We start from the raw sequence: 21,152 nt of genomic DNA on the forward strand, positions 1-21,152 counted from the left end.
CATGCCTCAGCCTCCTGAGTAGCTGGGATTACAGACACGCACCACCATGCCCAGCTAATTTTTTGTATTTTTAGTAGAGACGGGGTTTCACCATGTTGACCAGGATGGTCTCGATCTCTTGGCCTCGTGATCCACCCACCTCGGCCTCCCAAAGTGCTGGGATTACAGGCTTGAGCCACCGCGCCCGGCCATTTTTTTTTTTTTTTTAATGTAGCGACAAGGTGTCACCATATTGCTCAGGCTGGTCTTGAACCCCTGGCCTCATAGACTTAACCTTTTAAAGATAGCTTTAGGTATATAGAAAAACTAATCAAAAAGTAGAATATATAGAGAATTCCCTACATACTACCCCTGCCTTTCCCCTCCCTTGTTATTTATATGCTTTATTATGTTATGTTTGTTAAAATTGATACCCAGTATTGCTAAATTGTTAACTGAAGGTTATAGTTTATATTAATAACCCACCAATCATAGTAGGTTTCCTCTTCATTCAACACTTAATGTTTAAGTGTATTCTTTCAGATGTTTTTATTTACATTTATATACATGTGTAGAAACTAGTTAGAATTTTGATTTTTCTAACATAAATGAGGTCATACCATACAAATTATTTGGCAGCTTACTTTCTAACTCTGCCTTACAGATTTCTGCACTTACGGCTCCCCTAACTCTGCCCTTGTTCTTTTTCATTGTTGTGGCGTGTTCTCTGGAAAAGCTGATCCACGGTACATTTAGCCAGTTCCCTGCTGGTAAACTTGCGTGGTTCCCTCTGATCCTTGTCACATGAAGCCCTGCATTACTCTCCTCTGGCTTAGCGTTGTGTCTTACTTGGAAAGGCCATCCCCACTCCAAGTGTTAAATGAAAATGTGACCAGTTCTATAATCCTTTTAACACGTCTAGAATTTATGGAGACAGTTATTCTGATTTTGCTTTTTGTGGCTTTGTAGAAAAGTGATGAAATACGTATATGCCCAATTCAAAATGAAGAATAAGCCTGATTTTAGATAGTGATCTTGTCCCAGGTGCCAGGGCTACATCTCTTTTGTCCATCTGTTCTGCTGCAGGTTGCTTGTTTCACTGATAGATGTTTAAGTTTCCTCTGTGTCTAATCATAGCTTGACAGTTCATTTCCTTTTCTTTTTTGAGACAAGAGTCTCGCTCTGTTGTTCAGGCTGGAGTGCAGTGGCCCAATCACGGCTCACTGCAACCTCCATTTCCTGGGTTCAAGCAATTCTCCTGCCTTAGCCTCCTGAGTAGCTGGGATTACAGGCGTGTACCACCATGCCCAGCTAATTTTTATATTTTAATAGAGACAGGGTTTCACCATGTTGGCCAGGCTGGTCTTAAACTCCTGACCTCAAGTGATCCTCCCATAGTGCTTGTGATTACAGGCATGAGCCACCTTACCCGACCAATAGTTCATTTCTTTTTTGTCCTAATTAATAGTCCATTGTTGGATGTACCGTAGTTCATTCACCTACTAAAGGACCTCTTCATTGCTTCCAACTTTTGGCAGTTATAAATAAATCTGTTATAAACATCTGCCTGCAGGATTTTGTGTGGTCATAAGCTTTCACCTCTTCTGGGTAAATGCCAGGGAGCACCATTGCTTTAACATATGGTAAGCCTGTTATTTTTCTAAAGAACGCTCAACATGTCCAATCTTTTGGCTTCCCTGGGCCACACTGGAAGAACTGTCTTGGGCCACGCATAAAATACACTAACACTTGCTGATGAGCTTTAAAAAAAAAAAAAAAAGACTGATAACGTTTTAACAAAGCTTACCAATTTGCGTTGGGCGGCATGCACCCTGTGGGCCTCGGATTGGACAAGCTTGTGCTAAACTGTCTTCCAAAGCAGCTGCAGCATTTTGCATTCTCACCCGCAGTGAATGAGGGTTCCCATTGCTCAGATCCTCACCAGCATTTGGTGGTGCTGGTGTTTGGATTGTTGCCATTCTGATAGGGGTTTGTGGGATCTGTTTTAGTTTGCATTTCCCTGATGGCATATGATGTGGAACATCTTTTCATATGCTTATTTGCCATCTGTGTATCTGGTTTCATGAGATATCTGTTAAGTGCTTTGGCCCACTCTTGTTTTGAGACATGGTCTCAACCAGGCTGGAGTCCAGTGGCACAGTCTTGGTTCACTGCAGCCTCTACCTCCCAGGCTCTAGCGATTTTCCTGCCTTAGCCTCCCAAGTAGCTGGGACTACAGGTGCATGCCATCATGCTAAGTTGTTTTTTGAGACAGTCTTGCTCTTGTTGCCCAAGCTGGAGCGCAATGGGGCAATCATGGTTCACTGCAACTTCCGTCTCCTGGATTCAAGCAATTCCTCTGCCTTAGCCTCCCAAGTAGCTGGGATTACAGGTGCCTGCCACCACGCCTGGCTAATTTTTGTATTTTTAGTAGATATGGGGTTTCCTGTTGCCCAGGCTGGTCTTGAACTCCTGACCTCAGGTGGTCCACCTGCTTTGGCCTCCCAAAGTACTGGGATTACAGGCATGAGCCACTGTGCCTGGCCAGTTTTGTATTTTTGTTTTGAGGAGACGTGGTTTCACTGTATTGCCCAGGTTGGTCTCAAATTCCTGGGATCAAGTGGTCAATCTGCTGCAGCCTCCCAATTCCCAACAGCCTCCCTGTTGGGAATACAGGTATGAGCCATTATGCCCAGCCTTGGCCCACTTTTTAATGGGGTTTTCTTATTTTCGAGTTTTAAGAGTTCTTTGTATGGTTTAGATACCAGTCGTTTATAAAATGTGTCTTTTGTACATATTTTCCCTTAGGCTGTGGTTTGTGTTCAATTTTCTCACTGTCTCTTCTTTCTTTGTTTTTTAGACAGGGTCTCTCTGTCATGCAGACTGAGTGCAGTGGTGCAGTCCCAGCTCACTGCAGCCTCGACGTCCCGGGCTCAAGTGATCTTCCTGTCTTACCCTCCCAAGTAGCTGCAACTACAAGCACGTTAACACACCTGGCTAATTTTTGTAAAATTTTTTTTTGTAGATATAAAGTTTCACTTTGTTGCCCAGGCTGGTCTTGAACTCCTGGAGCCAACAGTCCTGCATTGGTTTTCCAAAGTGCTGGGATTAGAGGCATGAGCTACCCTGCCTGCCCGGCCATTTTTTTTATTAGTGTTTTTTTTAAAAAGAAGCATGTTTTTCTTTGTTGCCCAGGCTGGAATGTTATGGCATGATCACAGCTTACCACAGTCTTAAACTCCTGGCTTCAAGTGATCCTCCCACCTCAGCCTCTGGAGTAGCTGGGACCACAGGTGCATGCCACTACACCTGGCTCATTTTTACATTTTTTGTAGAGATGAGGTCTCACTGTTGTTGCTCAGGCTGGTCTCAAACACCTGTCCTCAAGGGAGCCATCCCACCACAGCTTCCAGAAGTGCTGGGTTGCAGGCGTGAGCCACACACTCAGCTTCCTTTCCTTCTCTTGACAGTGTCTCTCACAAAGCACAAACTTTTTATTTTGGTGAAGTCCATCTTAATCCTTTCATGGGTTGTTCCTTTAGTTTTTTATCTAAACAGTCTGCCAAAACCCAGGTGATCTAAGTTTTCTCCTGCGTTACTGTCTAGGAGTTTGACAGTTTTGCATTTTACATCTGGGTCTGTGACTCATTTTGAATTTGTGGCGGGTAAACAGTGTGGTCTAGATTTATGCTGTTACATGAGGACGTCTGGTTGTTCAGCAGCGTTTGTTGAGGAGACTGCCTTTGCGCCATCACAACCCTCTGCTCCTTTGTCAGAGGTCAGTTGACTCCTTATGCAGGTGCCCCTATGATTCGAAGACCCCGGTGAGACTGGCTGAGTCAAATGAGTCTGACTTTTCCTTCTCTGGCTTGAGCAAGGCTGCTCGGTAGTATAAGGCCCCATGTCTTTGTACATCCATGATCTTGGGGCTGTAGGGTGCTGGTGGGCCTGTGGTATTTGGTTGAGAGCATCCCTGCAGTCCAGGCGAGGGGCCATGAGCATGGACGATCGTGTCACTTGCTGGCTGTGGCTCCCTCCCCACCCCAGGCTTTCTTGGCCTGTGCTTTCCTTTTCCTCCACAGGGTGGTGCTGGCCTCTGCCCAGACAAATCTGCCCTGACATTGCTGCTTCCCCTGCGTTGTTTCTGGAACATCGAACTTTACCAGTTGTGTTTGTTACTATTACTGAGGTTATCTTTTCATGTTGGGTTGCTGGAGTGGGGCGTGGAGTGCGTGTGGCATCTTCCAGAGAAGATCCAGAGCCTTTTTGAATAAAAATCAGGTTACAAATCACCGTGCTATACTTGTCGTGGGGGGGGTTTTGAGTTGTATTATTGGGGTAATTTAAGCATGACAGACAGACAGTTCAAGGCCTATGAAACCAGGACCGGGGCTCAGGAGCATCCTCTGTTTTTCAGGCCGTTAATTAAGGAAAAGTTGAGCCAGGGTGTGACCCTCGTCATGGACAGATACGCATTTTCTGGTGTGGCCTTCTCGGGTGCCAAGGAGGTGAGTGCACTTGGCCCCCTGTCAGGCAAGCACAGGTGTGTGGGCCCAGGGCTGCTCTTGAATGCGCCTGTTGCAGCACGAGTGACATGCCTTCAGTCACTCTGCAGTTTTGTGATTCTTACATTCCTTTTATCTCTTTGCTAATTTGATTTTATCTTTTTTTTTTCTTTTGAGACAGAGTTTCGCTCTTGTTGCCCAGGCTGGAGTGCAATGGCGCGATCTCGGATACCACAACCTCTGCCTCCTGGGTTCAAGCGATTCTCCTGTGTCAGCCTCCTGAGTAGCTGGGATTACAGGCATATGCCACCACACTCGGCTAATTTTGTATTTTTTACTAGAGACGGGGTTTCTCCATGTTGGCCAGGTTGGTTTTGAACTCCCAACCTCAGGTGATCCACCTGCCTTGGCCTCCCAAAGTGCTGGGATTACAGACGTGAGCAACTATGCCTGGCAATTTGGTTTTATCAAGAGCAAACATTTTTATAGCTAAAGATTGTTTTCACAGATAGAATCATGGTTGTTACTTGGATGATATTTTCCACATACATTTTTTTTTTTTGAGACGTAGTGTCACTCTGTCACCCAGGCTGGAGTGCAGTGGCGCAATCTGAGTTCATTGCAACCTCTGCCTCCCAGGTTCAAGCTCTCTCTTGTCTCAGCTCCCGAGCATCTGGGATTATAGGCACATGCCACTATGCCCAGCTAATTTTCATATTTTTAGTAAAGACAGGGTTTTACCACGTTGGCCAGGCTGGTCTGAAACGCCTGACCTCAGGTGATCCACCTGTCTCAGCCTCCCAAAGTGCTGGGATTATAGGCATGAGCTACTGCACCCAGCCTCCAGATGCATTTTCAAAGATGGTTCATTGGTAGTACTTTTTTCCCCCTTTGAGAGAGGGTGTCTCCCTCTGTCACCAAGGCTAGAGTGCAGTGGAACAAAGCTCGCTATAACCTTCAACTCTTGGGCTCAAGTGATCCTCCCACCTCAGCTTCCCAAAGTGCTGATTACAACCGTGAGCCGCTGCGCCCAGCTCTGTCCCTTAAAGAGACAGTAAAAAGGATAACGTCTGGTTATTTTTCATGATAACCGCCCTAACTTTTAAATTCTGCCCTTTCTTCATGTGTTAGCTTCAGTCCTTCCCCTCTGAAGTATTAACTTACATAGTAAGGAGGACTTCTTCCTGCTGTGGGGATCAGCCAACAGCCGCAGGCCTGGTAGGAGGTGCTGGTGGACACCTTCCCTCAGCTCATGGTGCCGTGTGCTATGTGGCCTGGAGTTACAGCCTTTCTGTCCTACCCTTCCTCCAGAAACACAACAGCATTTTAGGGGGAGACAGGCTAAGGGAGGCGTCCTGGGCCAGAGGTCTCCAGCGTACAGAGACTGCCCCTTCTGGCCAGCAGGCCTGTAGCTGCACTGGAAGGGCCTCCGTGGGGCCTGGGCTGTGTGTGACAGGGACCAGGAGCCATTCTACCTACTGTTCCGTCCACTTGTGCATGTATTTACAAGAAGATGACATCGGATAAAGCAATACATTTGAGATTTTAATAATTAAAAAGGGGGCTGGGTGTGGTGGCTCACGCCTGTAATCCTAGCACTTTGGGAGGCCAAGGCGGGCAGATCACGAGGTCAGGAGATTGAAACCATCCTGGCCAACATGGTGAAACCTGGTCTCTACTAAAAATACAAAAAACTTAGCTGGACGTGGTGGCACACACCTGTAGTCCCAGCTACTCGGGAGGCTGAGGCAAGAGGATTGCTCCCAGGAGGCAGAGATTGTGCTACTGCACTACAGCCTGGGCGACAGTGTCGGACTCCATCTCAAAAAAAAAAAAAAACAAAACACTGTTATGAACAGTCTCACTTTTGGTACCGCACTAAATGTCCCCTCATTTTTTCCCATTTTTATGATTTTTGAAACGAAAATCTAGACCACACTAAGCTTTACCTGTTGGGTTCTTTGTTGGCAGAATTTTTCCCTAGATTGGTGTAAGCAGCCAGACGTGGGCCTTCCCAAACCCGACCTGGTCCTGTTCCTCCAGTTACAGTTGGCGGATGCTGCCAAGCGGAGCACGTTTGGCCATGAGCGTTATGAGAACAGGGCTTTCCAGGAGCGTGCGCTGCAGTGTTTCCACCAGCTCATGAGAGACACGACCGTGAACTGGAAGGTGAGGCTCAGAACTGCACACTAGGAATCACTGAGAAGTGGCTCAGGGTTAATTGCGGTGACGGCAGCAATTGTGCCAGCAGAGCTGCTGCCGTTTCTGTCTGGTCTTCCCAGATGTGGAGCCCCAGGAGCAGCTGTTCAGGGGTTCTCAGTGCCAGCAAATTCCTTTCTTTTTTTTTTTAATTTTTAGTAGAGGCAGGGTTTCACCATGTTGGTCAGGCTGGTCTCAATCTCCTGACCTTCAGGTGATCTGCCCACCTCGGCCTCCCAAAGTGTTGGGATTACAGGTGTGAGCCACTGCACCAGGCCCATGCCAGCAAATCTTTTTTTTTTTTTTTTTTTACAGAGTCTCGCCCTGTCGACCACCCGGCTGGAGTGCAGTGGTGCAGTCTTGGCTCACTGCAGCCTCTGCCTCCTAGGTTCAAGCAATTCTCTCCCTCAGCCTCCAGAGTAGCTGAGATTACAGGCACCTGCCACTACACTTGGCTAATTTTTTTGTGTTTATAGTAGAGATGGGGTTTCACCATCTTGGCCAGGTTGGTCTTGAACTCCTGACCTCATGATCCACCCGCCTTAGCCTCTCAAAATGCTGGGATTACAGGCGTCAGCCACCACGGCCAGCCTAGTGCCAGCAAATTCTAATCCTCTGGTGAGTTTTACACAATGGTGACATTTGACACCTGGTCTGGTGGGTCGGGTGAGAGTGCACAGTCCTCCACATCCACGGCCCCTCTTCAGACCTGAGCGCCAGCCTGGTCCTGCCACTGTGTCGTCTGGTGCAGCCTCTTGCTGGCGTGGGGCCCTGCAGCTGCACCTGGCTGTTGGAGTTCAGGATGGCGCTGTGTGCTGGCCTTTTCCCTTCAGCCATGCGTCCTTCCGTCTCAGCAGTTCCAGGAGTCCACCCCAACTCTCCATCCACTCCCAGGATGCTGGACTCCCCCCCCGCAGAGGACACGCAGCTGACCACCTCTGCTCCTCCCAACTGCAGCCCCCACTTCTCTCCCAGACTCTGGGTGCCCGTGCTTAGCACTGCCCAGCACAGCCTATTTCCAGCAGCATCAGCACTGTGGCTTGTGGCCGTGGCCTGCAGAGCTTCGGTCCCTTGAGCTCCTCCACCAGAGCAGGGCCGAGGGTCTCACCCCAGCCCGACTGCCTGCAGATGCTGCCGGCCACACAGCTGTCGGTTTCCCAGAACACAGGCTGGGTGGCAGTGCACTCTGCGGCAGTGCTGCAGTCTGGCAGTCAGTTGCCTGGAGAGGCCCGTCCTGGACGGTTATGGGTGACAGCTGTGTGGCAGCACCCTGGCCAGCAAGTGGCATCTGGGAAGGTGGCCATGTGTAGGGAGTCACTCTCTTTTCATCATGGTCACACTTCATGAAATGGTTAGTCTTCGAGTACCTTCGATGCCCTGGCAGATTTTCCAGACCTTGCTGTCCCAGAGGCTTGAGAAGGGTCTTGCTCAACCCAGCCACAGAAGCCGGGATGCTGCTGAGACGGCAGTGCTTCTGAGCCCCTCGCGTGCCTGCCTTCTGGGGGAGAGAAGTCTCTCCTGCGGGCCGACTCCCTCTCCGTCTTCCTCGAGCCACTCACGCCAGGGTGCGGCACAGCTGTTAGGACCAAATTCATCTTTCCCTCAGGGACGAGGCAGGCCCAGTGTTGCCTTGGTCCCGCCATGTGGCTTCTGTAACGGAACTTCCTCACATTCCAGGCCGTGCCCAGGCGCCTCCGGGGGGCCACAGGAGCATGGGCCTGCCCTCTGTTCTTCCGAGTACCCACTCTCGAGCTGGAGGGACAGTCACCCCGACCTGGTGTGCGTGGTGGGCTGGGTCGGCCTGGCTGTGCCTCACTCCTGCAGGCGGGCACTTGCTAGGGTTGGGGTCACAAGGAGAGCAAGCGTGGGCAGGCGGCTCGCCGTGTTTCTCCTATGTCAGGGCTGTGGCAGGAATGCCTGGTGGCTCTATGTCATGGACTGTTATGGTTGAGGTTCTGAAAAAAGAGTAGAGTGAAGGGTCCTGGAGGTCACCACACTGGCCAGGAGGTTCAGATTGGCCTTCCGGAGCCTGGCTTGTGAAAGCCCCACACGCAGAGAACAGAATGAAACATGGTTTTGAGACAGGGTCTCACTGTGTCACCCAGGCTGGAGTACAGTGGTGCCCATAGAGATGGGGATTCCCTATGTAGTCCAGGCTGGTCTTGAACTCCTGAACACATCCTCCCTTGTGGGCCTCCCAAAGTTCTGGGATTACAGGCGTGGGCTCCCATCCCCAGCCTGGAAGGTGCTGATGAGCTTCTTTTTCTGAAACCCCTGTGGGAACAGATGGTGGATGCTTCCAAAAGCATTGAAGCTGTCCATGAGGACATTCTTGTGCTCTCTGAGGACGCCATCCACACCGCCACAGAGAAGCCGCTGGGGGAGCTGTGGAAGTGACCCCAGGCTGGACACCTCGCCCTGCAGTCCCTCACGAGGTGGGAGACCTGTGGAAGGCCCGCGTCCCCAGCGGTGCCCACGCTCCACGACTTCAGCTCTTTCCTGGTAGCAGAGATATGTAGGCTGCCTCTCCTGACCCAGAGTTGGGGTGCACCGGGGACCCCTGTGGTGGGGACCTTGGCGGTGTGGACACGAGCAGAGCGATGGAGCAGTCTCCTGCCCTCCTCCTTGTCCTGATGATACTGTTGTATTTTCTTACTGATGTTCAGTGGCAACTCTGAGCAGTTTCATTGCGATCATTGTAAATGGCAATCAATCAGTCAGAATTCTCTCTGAAATGTCTTCCAGACACTAGTAAAAATTGACCTGAAAATTGTTTGTAGATTTTTCTTAGATACCATCTAAGGACTGAGCTGGCTTTGAATGGGAATCTCCATCCCAGGGCAGAAGAGCCTTCATTGGGCCCTGTAGGGCTTTCTGGACCTTGGTTCCTGCCTAGTTGAGGAATTCCCCCGTGGGTCTGAACAGTCGCAGCCATGCCATGCCAGAGCGTCAGCAGAGCTTACGTCCTCAGTACACCCAAGTTAACTCTGCTGTTTTCATTGCAACCCCGGAGCTTTTCATCCCATCCCTTATTTTTTTGGAAACAGGGTCTGTCTCTGTTGCCCAGGCTGGAGTACAGTGGCAAGATCGTAGCTCACTGCAGCCTTGACCTCCTGGCTCAGGTGATCCTCTCACATCAGCCTCCTGAGTAGCTAGGCCTACAGGCCTGTGCACCATGCCTGGCTCATTTTTTGTAGAGACAGGATTTTGCTATGTTGCCAGCCAGGCTGGTCTCAAACTCCTAGGCTCAAGTGATCTACCTGCCTTGGCCTCCCAAAGTGCTGGGATTGCAGGTGTGTGCCACCATGCCCGGCTCATCACGGGTCCACATAACCGAGGCAGGTGGGGCCGAGACAGGAAGTGTGATGCCAGCAGCAGAAGCTGGAGAGATGCTGTGTTGCTGGTTGTGAGGTTGGAGGAAAGAGCCATGAGCCCAGCAATTCCTGGCATCCAGGAGCTGGGAAAGACATGGAAATGTTCTCCCCTAGGATCTCTAGAGGAGCAGCCCTGCCCACAGCACGGTCAGGAAGAGGCTGTGCTGTTCCGGGCACTGAATGTCGACCTGTCAGAGCAGCCACAAGAATCGAATACGAGCATTTGAGAGAACACAAGTCCTCAGCCAGCTCACCAGGGCCTCGCAGTGCCCCCTCCTGCCTGGCTTTGGGGCTTCATGTCTGTACCAAGACTGCCCACAGGGATGCACGGGCCAGAGTGAGCGACGTCCCCCCAAGCCCCCTGCTGTGCCCCGGCAGTCACTGCTTTACTGTGCTTCCAGCTGAGGCAAACCAGACACCTTGTGGTGCGTTCTGCAGCTTCCTCCTGTTAAGAATGGGAAGCACCATCTGACTTTCCTAAAATCTGATTTTCCTTGGACTCTTTCCTTCCAGGGTTGTATGAGGGGACCGATGACACGTTTCCTAGAGAGCCAGGCTTTAGGCAGGACGGGCCCCCTGCCAGGGCTAGGGAGGCACCTGCTCATGCCCCCACAGCTGCCACAGCAGCCACGTCCTCTGCGTGTGATGCTATCAGCTGCGACGCTCACTTATTTTTTTCTGAAAATCATTCAGTTGTAACTTGAGTAAAAAATACACACAAGGTTTGTTTTCTACTGAAACTTATTATTTGCCATTAAGAATTGCAAACTATACTACTAAGAATGAACAACATTCTCTGTTAAGCCTTTTTCAAAACACGCAAGACAAGGCTCCCCTTCGGTCAGGGGGTTCCACCACTTCCACGCAGCAGCCCCACAGCCCAGCACAGCGGCACACCGTGGACTCGGACACAGAGCCCCAGGAGTGGAGATCCTGCGCCCACGCCTTCCTCCCCGCCCCCAACTACACCCAAGGGAGAACGGATTCGAGGAAATAAACCATCTCATCAACGCTTGGGGGACTGGGAGTGTCCTCTGCCACCTGGTGGGCCTGTCCTACACAGGCAGTAGCAAGTTGTGCGGGCACCGACGCGGGTGCTCGTGAGAGGCGCATCTGCAGCCCACCACACCCATGCTCCCCAAGCCCTCCTGCTTACATTTCCTAGTGGGGCAAACAAACCCACTTTCCCACGACAGGCGGCAGAGCAGTGGGGCAGAAAGCACTTGGGGACCCAGGACAGCAGGTTACACAGGGTCAGGCGGTGGTGGGTGCTAGAATCAGGGATGAGGAGGTTCTGGAAATGCCACCAGGTGATGCCACCCTGTGGTGTCTGCCGTCACATGCCGCAAGGCTCGAGTGGTTTTTCCCTTTTGGCCCCAAGTCACCTAAAACCTCAGTGACACAAGAGGGCACTTCTCAGCAAGGCAAGGACACGGGAAAGCTCCTGGGAGTGGTGCTGTCTACCCTTGAGCACAACTGTCACAGGTGGAGGCCCCGCCCTGCCCCTCACCACCCCTGGGGAAATCAGCCGCAGCTGCGCCACAGGATACCACAGCCCTTGAAAGGGACGCTCTGAGGACAGCGGCCCCAGCAGCCGCCCTTCTGCCCAGGCTGCCCACGCCACGCCCTGTGCACATCCATGTCTTTGGGTTTCCCATACACCCACTCCCTGAACACTGTTCTCCCTAAAGCAAGGAGAAGCCTTGCCTCTGTTCCTCCAACCTCACCTCCCACTGAGGTAGCCCTTGATAAGCCAGGCTGGGCAGAGAGGACACAGCCGTGGGCACCCCCCTCGAGAGCAGCCCAGTCCTCGGGCCTGGGGCCACAGCGTGGCTGTCGCTCCTCTCACACCAGCCTGCAGAGAGTCTTCTGAGACTCGGACTCAGGAGGTGCCCCAGAAATTCATGTCTGTGCCTGACAACTTCAAACAGGACTTTAATTCCAAACCAACCACAGAACTGGTGCCTGGGAGCAAGTGAGACTGAGGCCCAGGTGCAAGCGCGGGGCTGGCAGTGTCGAGAACGCTCTGGAAGCTCCTAACCGTCGGCTCCGGGTGCGGATGCACAGGCCCGGACAGGCATTCTGGGCTGGGCAGCCTGACACCAAGCAGTAAGGCCTCGCAGGCAGCGCAGCCTCAGTCCACGAGCAGAGCAGGCAGCCCCCGGGGGAGGCGGCACGGGGCGCGGCCCTCGGCAAGCGAGCAGGCGGGATGGACAGAACCCGAGACAGGGCCCGGCTCTCGCAGGCGCCAACCCCCGACCCCAGGATTTTCAAAGGGACAGGATTTCAAAGTCTTCATCTTCTGAGTCAAAGAATCTTTCCAGTCGCTCTACATCAGAAGAATCTAGAAGGGACAGGACACAGCTCATCAGTCATCTCGGGGAGACTACTTGGGTGTGAGTGAAGCGCCCTTGGGGTGGGGGCAGACCGAACCCCTGGTCTGCAGCCCACCCTGAGGGGCCCAGAGGCAGCTGTCCCCAGGGGGCATGAACAGGCCCAGGGCGCATGGAGTACAAGGGGGGGGTCGTGGTGAGGAGGGCGGGGGCGGCCTGCACAATCTGTCCCGTGTCTCCCTCGCTGCACCCAGCCCTCTGTGGTCGTCAGTTGTGTGGGTCCATTGCCTCGCGGTTTTTCACAGCGAGACGGATGAGGAGGACGTGCTCACGGCCACACACCTGCTTCCCTGCGCGAGCCCAGGCTGGCTCCTTGACCACGCTGGCCATGGTCCCAGGGGTCTGCACCACCCATGGCCAGTGGTACTGAAGTGGAACAGTCCCCGAGCCAGGACGGTGTCATCACAGGCCTCTGTGTTCTGTCTGCTCCAGAGCCCTGAGGACTCCATGGGAGCACACCCAGCTCCACATGCCCAGGGCAGGCACCACAGGTGGGGAAGGTAAGGCAGGTCCTGGGATGCTGGGCGAAGGCTCGGAGGAGGGGACACTCCACTCTGCGCCTGGCCTTGCAGGCCAACCACCGCCAACTTGCTCACGGCTCAGGCTCACACACACCTTAGTGGTCAAAACCGCGGGGGCCAGGGCTGGGGAAGCAAGAAGGGCACAGACTGCACGCCGAGGGGCCCCACCGGGCTTGGCCCTGCAGCTGCAGCGCTCACCTAGGGACAGGTTCAGGACGTCGGGGCAGGCCAAGTGTGAAGGCTGCTGCTCCACCAGCTCAAACATGGGCAGGGCACCTCCGAGCAGAGACAGCTGTGAGGGAGACATGGCTGTTAGGTGCAACCTCACCCCAGGGCTCCCTGCAGCCAAGAGAACGGGGCCGGCCAGCACAGCCAGGGGACAAACACGACTGTCATCCCACTTCACGGATGAGAAAACAGGCAGCTTCCACACTGAAGGCTACACAAGAGCCCAATACGGTGACCAACACCCGGCACAGTCTGACCACAGTGACAGAGAGGGGCAGGCTGCACATACTCAGCCAGCGCAGCTCGGCACCCCACCACCACCCCCATCTCAACAGCAGACAGACAAGGGCGCTGGAAATCCACTCTAAAGTCAGCATGAAGCACTCGTCACTAGGGCTGCTGTGTTGCCAGGGGGGCGATCCAGGATGCCCCATTCTGTTCAGCTGCACAGCTGTGCCAGGCAGGACAAGGCTCCCCACAGCCCAGTGAGGCTGCCTGAGACCCGGATGCCGGCTTTCAGCCCCTGCATGCCCCGCTGCCTGTCTCCCTGGCTCAGCTCGGTGGTGAGTGGTGGGGCAGCAACATACCTTTTTAACTTGCTGGCACCAGTCATTGAAGTCGTCTTCAGTTTTACAGAAAAACCCCTGAAACAAAATAACCATGAGCAGAACAGTCACTCAGGCCTGCAGTCGGCTAAGAGGAGGGGCTTCCACTCCCACTGCAGAGGCGCAGCAGAGGCCCCGGCGTGCAGGTGCTGCCCACGCCAGGCTGCCTCGGCTCCTCTGGCGGGGAAGCGAGCCTGAGGGTGCCCTGTGCACGGCCCCCTGCAGCAGTGCCTGGCTCCCTTCAGGCTCCACTACATTGCTCTGCCTTGGTTCACCCCTGAGATGTTATGTGGTGTGCATCTGTTAGGCCTCACCAAATCTTCCGGGAATGAGGCAGGTTATCAGTTTGGGCCAAGTGGGGAGCTCTTCTCTCTGTGACTGTGACTCAGGGCCGCAGGGCCTCAGCCTTCACCCAGCATCTCCCTGGAAGCTTGGCGGCAAAGGCCACTGAGAACTGCCCGAGGACACGCAGCAGCCGCAGCCCTGACACAGGGCGCCTCCCGCTGAGGAGCCAGGAGAAGGGACCTGCCAGGGGTCGCCGGCAACCACGTTCTCAAAGCTGCTGCCTGGAATGGCGGTCACTAGGAATTCTCAACGCTGCCAGATGTGTAGATGTTAACACAAAAAGGAAATGAAACGGGAAAACAAAGACTAAATGGGAGGAGGAGCTGAAACCAGGCCCTCCTCCTCCGAGGACGCCGCTTCTGCTGCCCCAGCGCTGGCGCAGGAGCTCTCCCCCCTGAGGACGGGGGACATTCCTCCTCCTCCACGGCGAGGACAGTCATCCCACCGGGTGGCCCCTTTGATCTCAACTCCTCTATGTTCACGAGGCCGCTCGTGTCTGCAGTGGCCCCCTCCCCAGCCTGACCTGACTGTTAGGAGTGCCAATCACTGTTAAGCCACCAAGCCACGTGGATAATAAGCAACATGCTTAATTCTAATTAGATGAGGAATTCATGAATAGGTTCTGGTAAGAAGTCTGAGCCACAGAGCTCCAGCCCATGTTCCCTGCTCCTGCCACCCTGCCCAGGAGGTGCATGGCGTGGGGTGTACACTCAGGGGCTGAGCCGCAGCTCGGAGGCCACCCCAACACTTGGAGGCTGAGCCACAGCTCAGAGGCCATCCCATTTCAGGCCTACATCTGCCTTCTTCCTCCTAAACGGGGCAGAGCATGCACATCAAACGCACTGACTTGGTTAAATGCTTCCCTAAGCGTGTCACTGTCATTCATTTTTTGGTCTCTTTCTCCAACAAATACATTTGAGGGTAGGCAGGTCTGCATAAATCACACACCAAAAATCACAACTAGGTAATCAAAATGAAAGAGCAGGGCAGATTGTTCTTAGGAAATCATCCCCAGAGAGGTTAAGTCAGAGGCTCTGGAAAACACAAGGTGGTGTGAAGTGGGTCCAGGAGCCGCCCTGTGTGTTTAAAAAGTGGGTGTGAGGAGACACCATGGCTCACACTCATCCATGTACACTCAGCATGCGCCCACACACACTCACACCCAGACACACGCCTCTGGGCCACCTGACGGCCACGAAGGCTGTGCAGGAGGCGGGTGCCTGGGGGAGGGACGCAAAGACGCAAGGACACGGTTCAGGCTCTTGTGCCCTTCAGATTCCAAACCACGTGAACACAATACTAATCCCAGTATGTCGGAAAAAATGAAAAACCTGAAGGTTTTCCTCGTCATTCCCAAACAGCATTCGGCACAAAACGTGCGCTCAGCCGGCTGCCACGTACCACAGCGATGGACGGGTCGAGCTCGGCGATGCTCATGCGGCACGGCGGGTGCTGGCAGTGGAAGCTCTGGTCCGGGATGAAGCAGCTGTCGGTGGGCTCCACGGCTGGCTGCGTGGTGTGCGGGTCCAAGTAGATGAGCTCCTCACCTGGGAGGTCAGGCAGGCAGGCAAACGAACCAGCAGAGGAAAGGGACACGTGGCCGCATTTCAGGCCCGCTGCACCAACGTCACGCTGAGAAGCAGCGGGCAGGGGTGGGAGGGAGCCGAGGGCGCCAGACCATCAGGGAAGGCACACAGGAGGCCGACCGCGGCCGGGCTGCACACAAGCCCCCCACGGGCATGCTGCTTTTCCACTGCCGGCCTCAAGCGACCACCTGGGGTGTGGGACTTGCTGACGACAGGCCCTTTGAGGGCACAGGCCAGAAGGGACACGGTGGGGACCCCGGACTCACCGACATAGCCAATGAAGTAGTGGGCGCTGTTGGGCTTCCCTCCGATGACGCCCAGGGACTGCGGCATCATGAAGCAGTGCTGTGGGATGGAGGAGGCTGAGACAGGTCAGTGCCGTGGGAGGGAGGAGGCTGAGCACGGGTCAGTGCCGTGGGAGGGGGGAGGCTGAGCTTGGGTCAGTGCTGTGGGAGGGGGGAGGCTGAGCTAGGGTCAGTGCCGTGGGAGGGGGGAGGCTGAGCTCGGGTCAGTGCCGTGGGAGGGGGGAGGCTGAGCTAGGGTCAGTGCCGTGGGAGGGGGGAGGCTGAGATGGGTCAGTGCCGTGGGAGGGGGGAGGCTGAGACAGGTCCCAGGTGGGAGCAGATGGTCCCCGACCCACTGCCGTAGGGGCCCAAGAGCCTGCTGAGGCCCAACTGGGTGACACAAGAGGGGACAGAAGAGCTTCCTATCCAGGAAAGACCACAGGACGTCCCACATGTACAAGAAACCCAATCTGCAGGCTCGGCTCCAGGAAGCTTCATGTCACACGTGGGCTTTGGGGAGGATGGAAATGAAGGGCTGGCAGATGTGAGCAGGGTTGTGGGGGCAGCTGGGATACTTTGGGGTGGTCAGAAGGCTGGAGGGAGAGGCCAAGTTCAGACAACTGAATGACTTTAACAGAAAGCCACAATTCAGCTCCACACAGTAATGATCTCAAACGTGTCTCCTTGGTCTAACACTAGAGTTCACTGAAGAAAGGGTGGTTTTGCCTTTTGCTTTCATGACATGGGGAGCCTGTGGCTGTAACTCCTCAGGGAGCTCAGAGGCCTGTCCATCACCTCCAAGCCCTGCCCACAAGCCAACCCACCCTCCAAAGGGAGCTAAGGTCAAAAGGGCTGTGGGGGAGGGGCAGGCATGCCTGGGGTACAGTGGAGACCCAGGAGGGCAGCAGGGCTCCCTGTCAGGCTGAGGAGTGGCACCTGGTGCCGAGGACCCCCTCCAAGTTCCTCATGCTTTCATTCTTGACGATCGCTTTGACACTTGTAGAACCAAAGCAGCATACCTAGGATGGACGTGTCTCACGCCCACTCACCCCTTGGGAAACAGTACAAACCCTGGCTGTTTACCCCTCCCCAGAGAGCTGGCCGCACAAATGGCTGCACGATGATCTCGCGCTGGGAGCAGGGGATGCAGGGCAAGCGCCGCAAGGCAGGACCCACCTTCAGCGTCTCCACGTAGGCCTCGTTGATGTCTGTGAGCCCCAGGCGCAGGGGGATGAGAAGCACCAGTGGTCTCCATGGCGACGGCCTGCTGGTGACCTCAGCTCCAGCAGGGAATCCGTTGCAATGCCGGTTGGCATCGGTGTCTGCAGGAAACGCAGTGGCGCCTGCACAGGGAGTGCTGCTCCTGCACAACCTTCCTAGAAAGGGAGACAAGCTTTCATCAACCACGCAGAGCTGGGCAAAAGTGCTCCCAAACAAGTGAGCAAATTATCAGTGTCACAGAAAAAGGGCACTGCAAAGCCAGGTGCTTATGATGAAATTCAAACTTGGAAAATACAGAAAAGCAGAAGAAAATTTTTTCATAATCTTGCCACCCAGAGAAAAAAAGAAACACTTTCTATGCATACTGAATTCAAGAGTTTTATTGTGAAATAAAGCACACACACGAAACAGTGCAAGGAAAATCCACGTGCACTCGAGAGGAGCATCGGAGTCCGTCCCAGCAGCCCACCAGCCCGCCTAGCGCCAGCCCACAGGAACCCGCTCCCTCCAGGCTCCTTGGCAAGGGCGTCAGCAGCCCCTTTCCTGGCTCCCACGCCTTCTGCCTGCACACACGCGAGAGCCAACGGTCCAGGGGACACATCAACCGCGGGGTGCGGTGATGGGAGAAGACGCTCCAGGAGCACAGGGCACGCCCGGTGCCCGGACCGCGGTTTCTCAGCACCACTCCCCACTCAGGAGCCAGGCTGATTCCAGGGCCAGGCAGGGAACGCTCGGAGGCGCCTGAGCGTCTGCTCACCTCACAACATAAGGAAGGGCTCAAAACATAAATGAAAAACACCACAACACAGCAAAAGACACCGCCAGACCGAGGCGGCCACTGGCCAAGGGTGGGACCATCAAGCATCAAAAAGATCGGCAGTGACAGGTAAACGCACCGCATGTTTACGTGACGGGGGAAAACACAGCTCTTCTCAGAATGCCAACCAACAAACGTGAGAGGAAAGGATGGGCTAGAAAAACCATCATTTTCAGGCTGGCATCGGACAGAACTCACCAGGGCACACTCAGTGTCACCGCTGGACTATTCATTAATTACAAAGGAAAAAAGACACCAACCACCTCCGGGGATCTGACACAGTGTCCCACTGCAGGCCCCTGACAGGACGGCGGAGGACACTGCCCCCCAGAGGCCCCTCCCAGCCAGGGGCTCAAGCAGAGCCCCGCTGTAAGGAAGCAAATCCAGAGTGCTGGCGGTCAGCTGACCAGGACTCTTCAAAAATGCCAATGCCACAAAGCAGCAACAACCACAACAAAGAGGCAGAATCTTCCTGACTAAAGACCAGAAAGGCACTGCAACTGCATACACACGCACTGGACCCTCAACCAGGAACACAAGTTCCTGGGACAGCAGGGGGCCTGGAGGGGCCCTGGGCCTTTGTGGTGTCACCTCCTCTGTGGTGGTGAGGCTGTGTGGCTCTGAGGAGCACTCTCACTCATAGGAGACATACTCATAAAAATCAAATGTGTCAAAATACTACTGGTGGGTCTAGGTGGAGGGTTTGTGGCCATGACTCACTGAACTTTTCTGTGGGACTGAAATTTCTCAAAATAGACAGTTGCAGAACAAGGATTCTGAGAGCAAGAAACTTTTTTAGTTTTTAATTTCTTGTAGAGACGGTCTCACTGTCACCCAGGCTGCAGTGCAGTGGTGCAATCACAGCTCACTGCAGCCTCAAAGGCCTGCACTTAATCCTCCTGCCTCAGCCTCTAGAGTAGCTAGAACAAGTGTGGGCCACTGTGCCCCACTGATTTTTTCTTTTTTGAGACCGAGTCTTACACTGTCACCCAGGCTGTAGTGCAGTGGCGTGATCTTGGCTCACTTGCAATCTCCGCCTCCTGGGTTCAAGCAATTCTCCTGCCTCAGCCGCCTGAGTAGCTGGGACTACAGGAGTGTGCCACTACGCCCAGCTAATTCTTTTGTATTTTTAGTAGAGACGGGGTTTCTCCATGTTGGTCAGAATGATCTTGACCTCCTGACCTCGTGATCCACCCGCCTTGGCTTCCCAAAGTGCTGGGATTACAGGCGTGAGCCACCGCGCCCGGCCCTTCTTTTTTGAGGCGGATTCTCTGTTGCCTAGGCTGGAGTGCAATGGCACAATGTCTACTTGCTGCAACCTCCACCTTCTGGGCTCAGGCAATTCTCTTGCCTCAGCCTCCCTAGCAGCTGAGATTATAGGCAAATGTCACCGTGCCCAGTTAATTTTTGTACTTTTAGTAAAGATGGGGTTTTGCCATTTTGGCCAGGCTGGTCTCAAATTCCTGATATCAAGTGATCTGCCTGCATCAGCCTCCCAAAGTGCTGGGATTACAGCCACAGGGCAACTGTGCCTGTCCCAAATTCTCTATTTCTTGTAGAGAGGGAGTTGTCCAGGCTGGTCTCAAGCAGTCCTCCAACTCAGCCTCCCTAAGGAGTGGGATTATAGGTATGAGCTGCCATGCCCAGCCTTAAGGGAGTTTTTTGGGTTTTTGTTTGGTTTTTGAGGCAGAGTCTCACTCTGCTGCCCAGGCTGGAGTGGAGGGGTACAATCACGTCTTACTGCAGCCTTGACCTCCCAGGCTCAAGCGTCCTCCCACCTCAGACTCCTGAGTAGGTGGGACTAGACACACGCCCCCATGCCTGACTAGATTTTGTTTTCTTTTGTAGAGATGAGGTTTTGCCATGTTGCTCAGGCTGGTCTCAAACTCCTGGGCTCAAGCAATCTGCCTGCCTCCACCTCCCAAAGTGTTAGGATTACAGGCGGGAGCCACAGTGCTTAGCCAAGGGAAGGATTTTAACTTTAATCTCTAAACACATGTTATTGCTTCAAAGAGCCAGTTCTCTTATTTGTTCTAATAAGTTTTTCTTTAAAAATTTTAAAATTTATTTTAAAAATATTTTATAGAATGAAGTCTGGCTATGTTGCCCAGGATGTCTTGAATTCCTGGCTTTTATTTTTATTTTTTTTGAGATGGAGTCTAGCTCTGTCACCCAGGTTAGAGAATAATGGCACAATCTCACTGCAACCTCTGCCTCTGGGGTTCAAGCAATTCTCTTTCCTCAGCCTCCCGAGTAGCTGGAATTACAGGCACACGCCACCACACCTGGCTAATTTTTGTATTTTTAGTATAGACGGGGTTTCACCATCTTGGCCAGGCTGGTCTCAAACTCCTGACCTCGTAATCCACCTGCCTTGGCCTCCCAAAATGCTGAGATTACAGGTGTAATTACAGGCCACTGCGCCTGGCCAAATTCCTGGCTTTAAGTGATCCTCATGCCTCAGCCTCCCAAAATGCTGGGATTACAAACACGAGCCACTACATCTGGCCTAATACATTTCTTCTTTTAAATCATTAATTTCTGTATTTCTCTTTAATGCCATTCTATGGTTTCTTCAGTTAATTTTGCTGCTTTTTCTGAATTCTTGAGCTGTATGCTTATTTCATTAACTTTCACTTTTTAAAAGAACCTACATACTAGTATTGAAGGTGCACACAGGTTTTGAGTTCTGTACACATCAGACTTAGATACACAGTCATGGTCTGTAAACTTGACTTTTTTGACCCAAAAGCTAAGACAGAGGTTTACCGTTTCCAGGCAGCAAGGTTTGGTCCTTTTCATTTTCTTCTGCCTTAGTTTCATAGAAATGTCAAGGCCCACTCTGCTGTCACAATCCACAGTCTGACAGGTGTCTACTAACTCTTGTTACTGTGTTACCTGGGCCCCTGTAACTTTGATCTTTCTATATCTAATCTGTTAATTACTCTCTGTTTTCCATACATTTTGCTTTATTATTTTTGTTTTTTTGAGACACAGTCTCACTGTGTCACACAGGCTGGAATGCAGTGGCATGATCTCAGCTCACCGTAACTTCTGTCTCCCAGGTTCAAGTGATTCTCGTGCTTCAGCCTCCC

The 21,152-nt window shown here is 53.1% G+C and overlaps 2 protein-coding genes across 6 annotated transcripts in view; one reads left to right on the forward strand and one right to left on the reverse strand.

The window, feature by feature from the left end:
* Positions 1-9,456, forward strand: part of DTYMK (deoxythymidylate kinase) — an 11,738-nt gene extending 2,282 nt beyond the window's left edge. The window contains exons 3-5 of one of the 2 annotated variants that reach the window (XM_032269551.1): positions 4,397-4,487; positions 6,456-6,653; positions 8,970-9,456. In XM_032269551.1, coding sequence (XP_032125442.1) covers positions 4,397-4,487; positions 6,456-6,653; positions 8,970-9,080 — 400 coding nt within the window. In that variant the 3' untranslated portion in view covers positions 9,081-9,456. Of the gene's footprint in view, positions 1-4,396; positions 4,488-6,455; positions 6,654-8,969 lie in introns of those variants that run through there. The other variant, XM_032269552.1, reaches the window with a different exon arrangement.
* A 1,324-nt stretch (positions 9,457-10,780) lies between these two features.
* Positions 10,781-21,152, reverse strand: part of ATG4B (autophagy related 4B cysteine peptidase) — a 35,736-nt gene continuing 25,364 nt past the window's right edge. For 3 of the 4 annotated variants that reach the window (XM_032269555.1, XM_032269556.1, XM_032269557.1), the window contains 6 exons: positions 17,196-17,395; positions 16,002-16,080; positions 15,551-15,696; positions 13,787-13,843; positions 13,170-13,263; positions 11,973-12,401 (listed from right to left, as the gene is read on the reverse strand). In XM_032269555.1, coding sequence (XP_032125446.1) covers positions 12,328-12,401; positions 13,170-13,263; positions 13,787-13,843; positions 15,551-15,696; positions 16,002-16,080; positions 17,196-17,395 — 650 coding nt within the window. In that variant the 3' untranslated portion in view covers positions 11,973-12,327. Of the gene's footprint in view, positions 12,402-13,169; positions 13,264-13,786; positions 13,844-15,550; positions 15,697-16,001; positions 16,081-17,195; positions 17,396-21,152 lie in introns of all 4 variants that reach the window. The other variant, XM_032269558.1, reaches the window with a different exon arrangement.

This window comes from Sapajus apella, unplaced genomic scaffold (genome assembly GCF_009761245.1).
Source record: "Sapajus apella isolate SASKATOON/1434 unplaced genomic scaffold, GSC_monkey_1.0 scaffold194, whole genome shotgun sequence".
In the NCBI taxonomy this organism is placed as follows: Eukaryota; Metazoa; Chordata; class Mammalia; order Primates; family Cebidae; genus Sapajus; species Sapajus apella.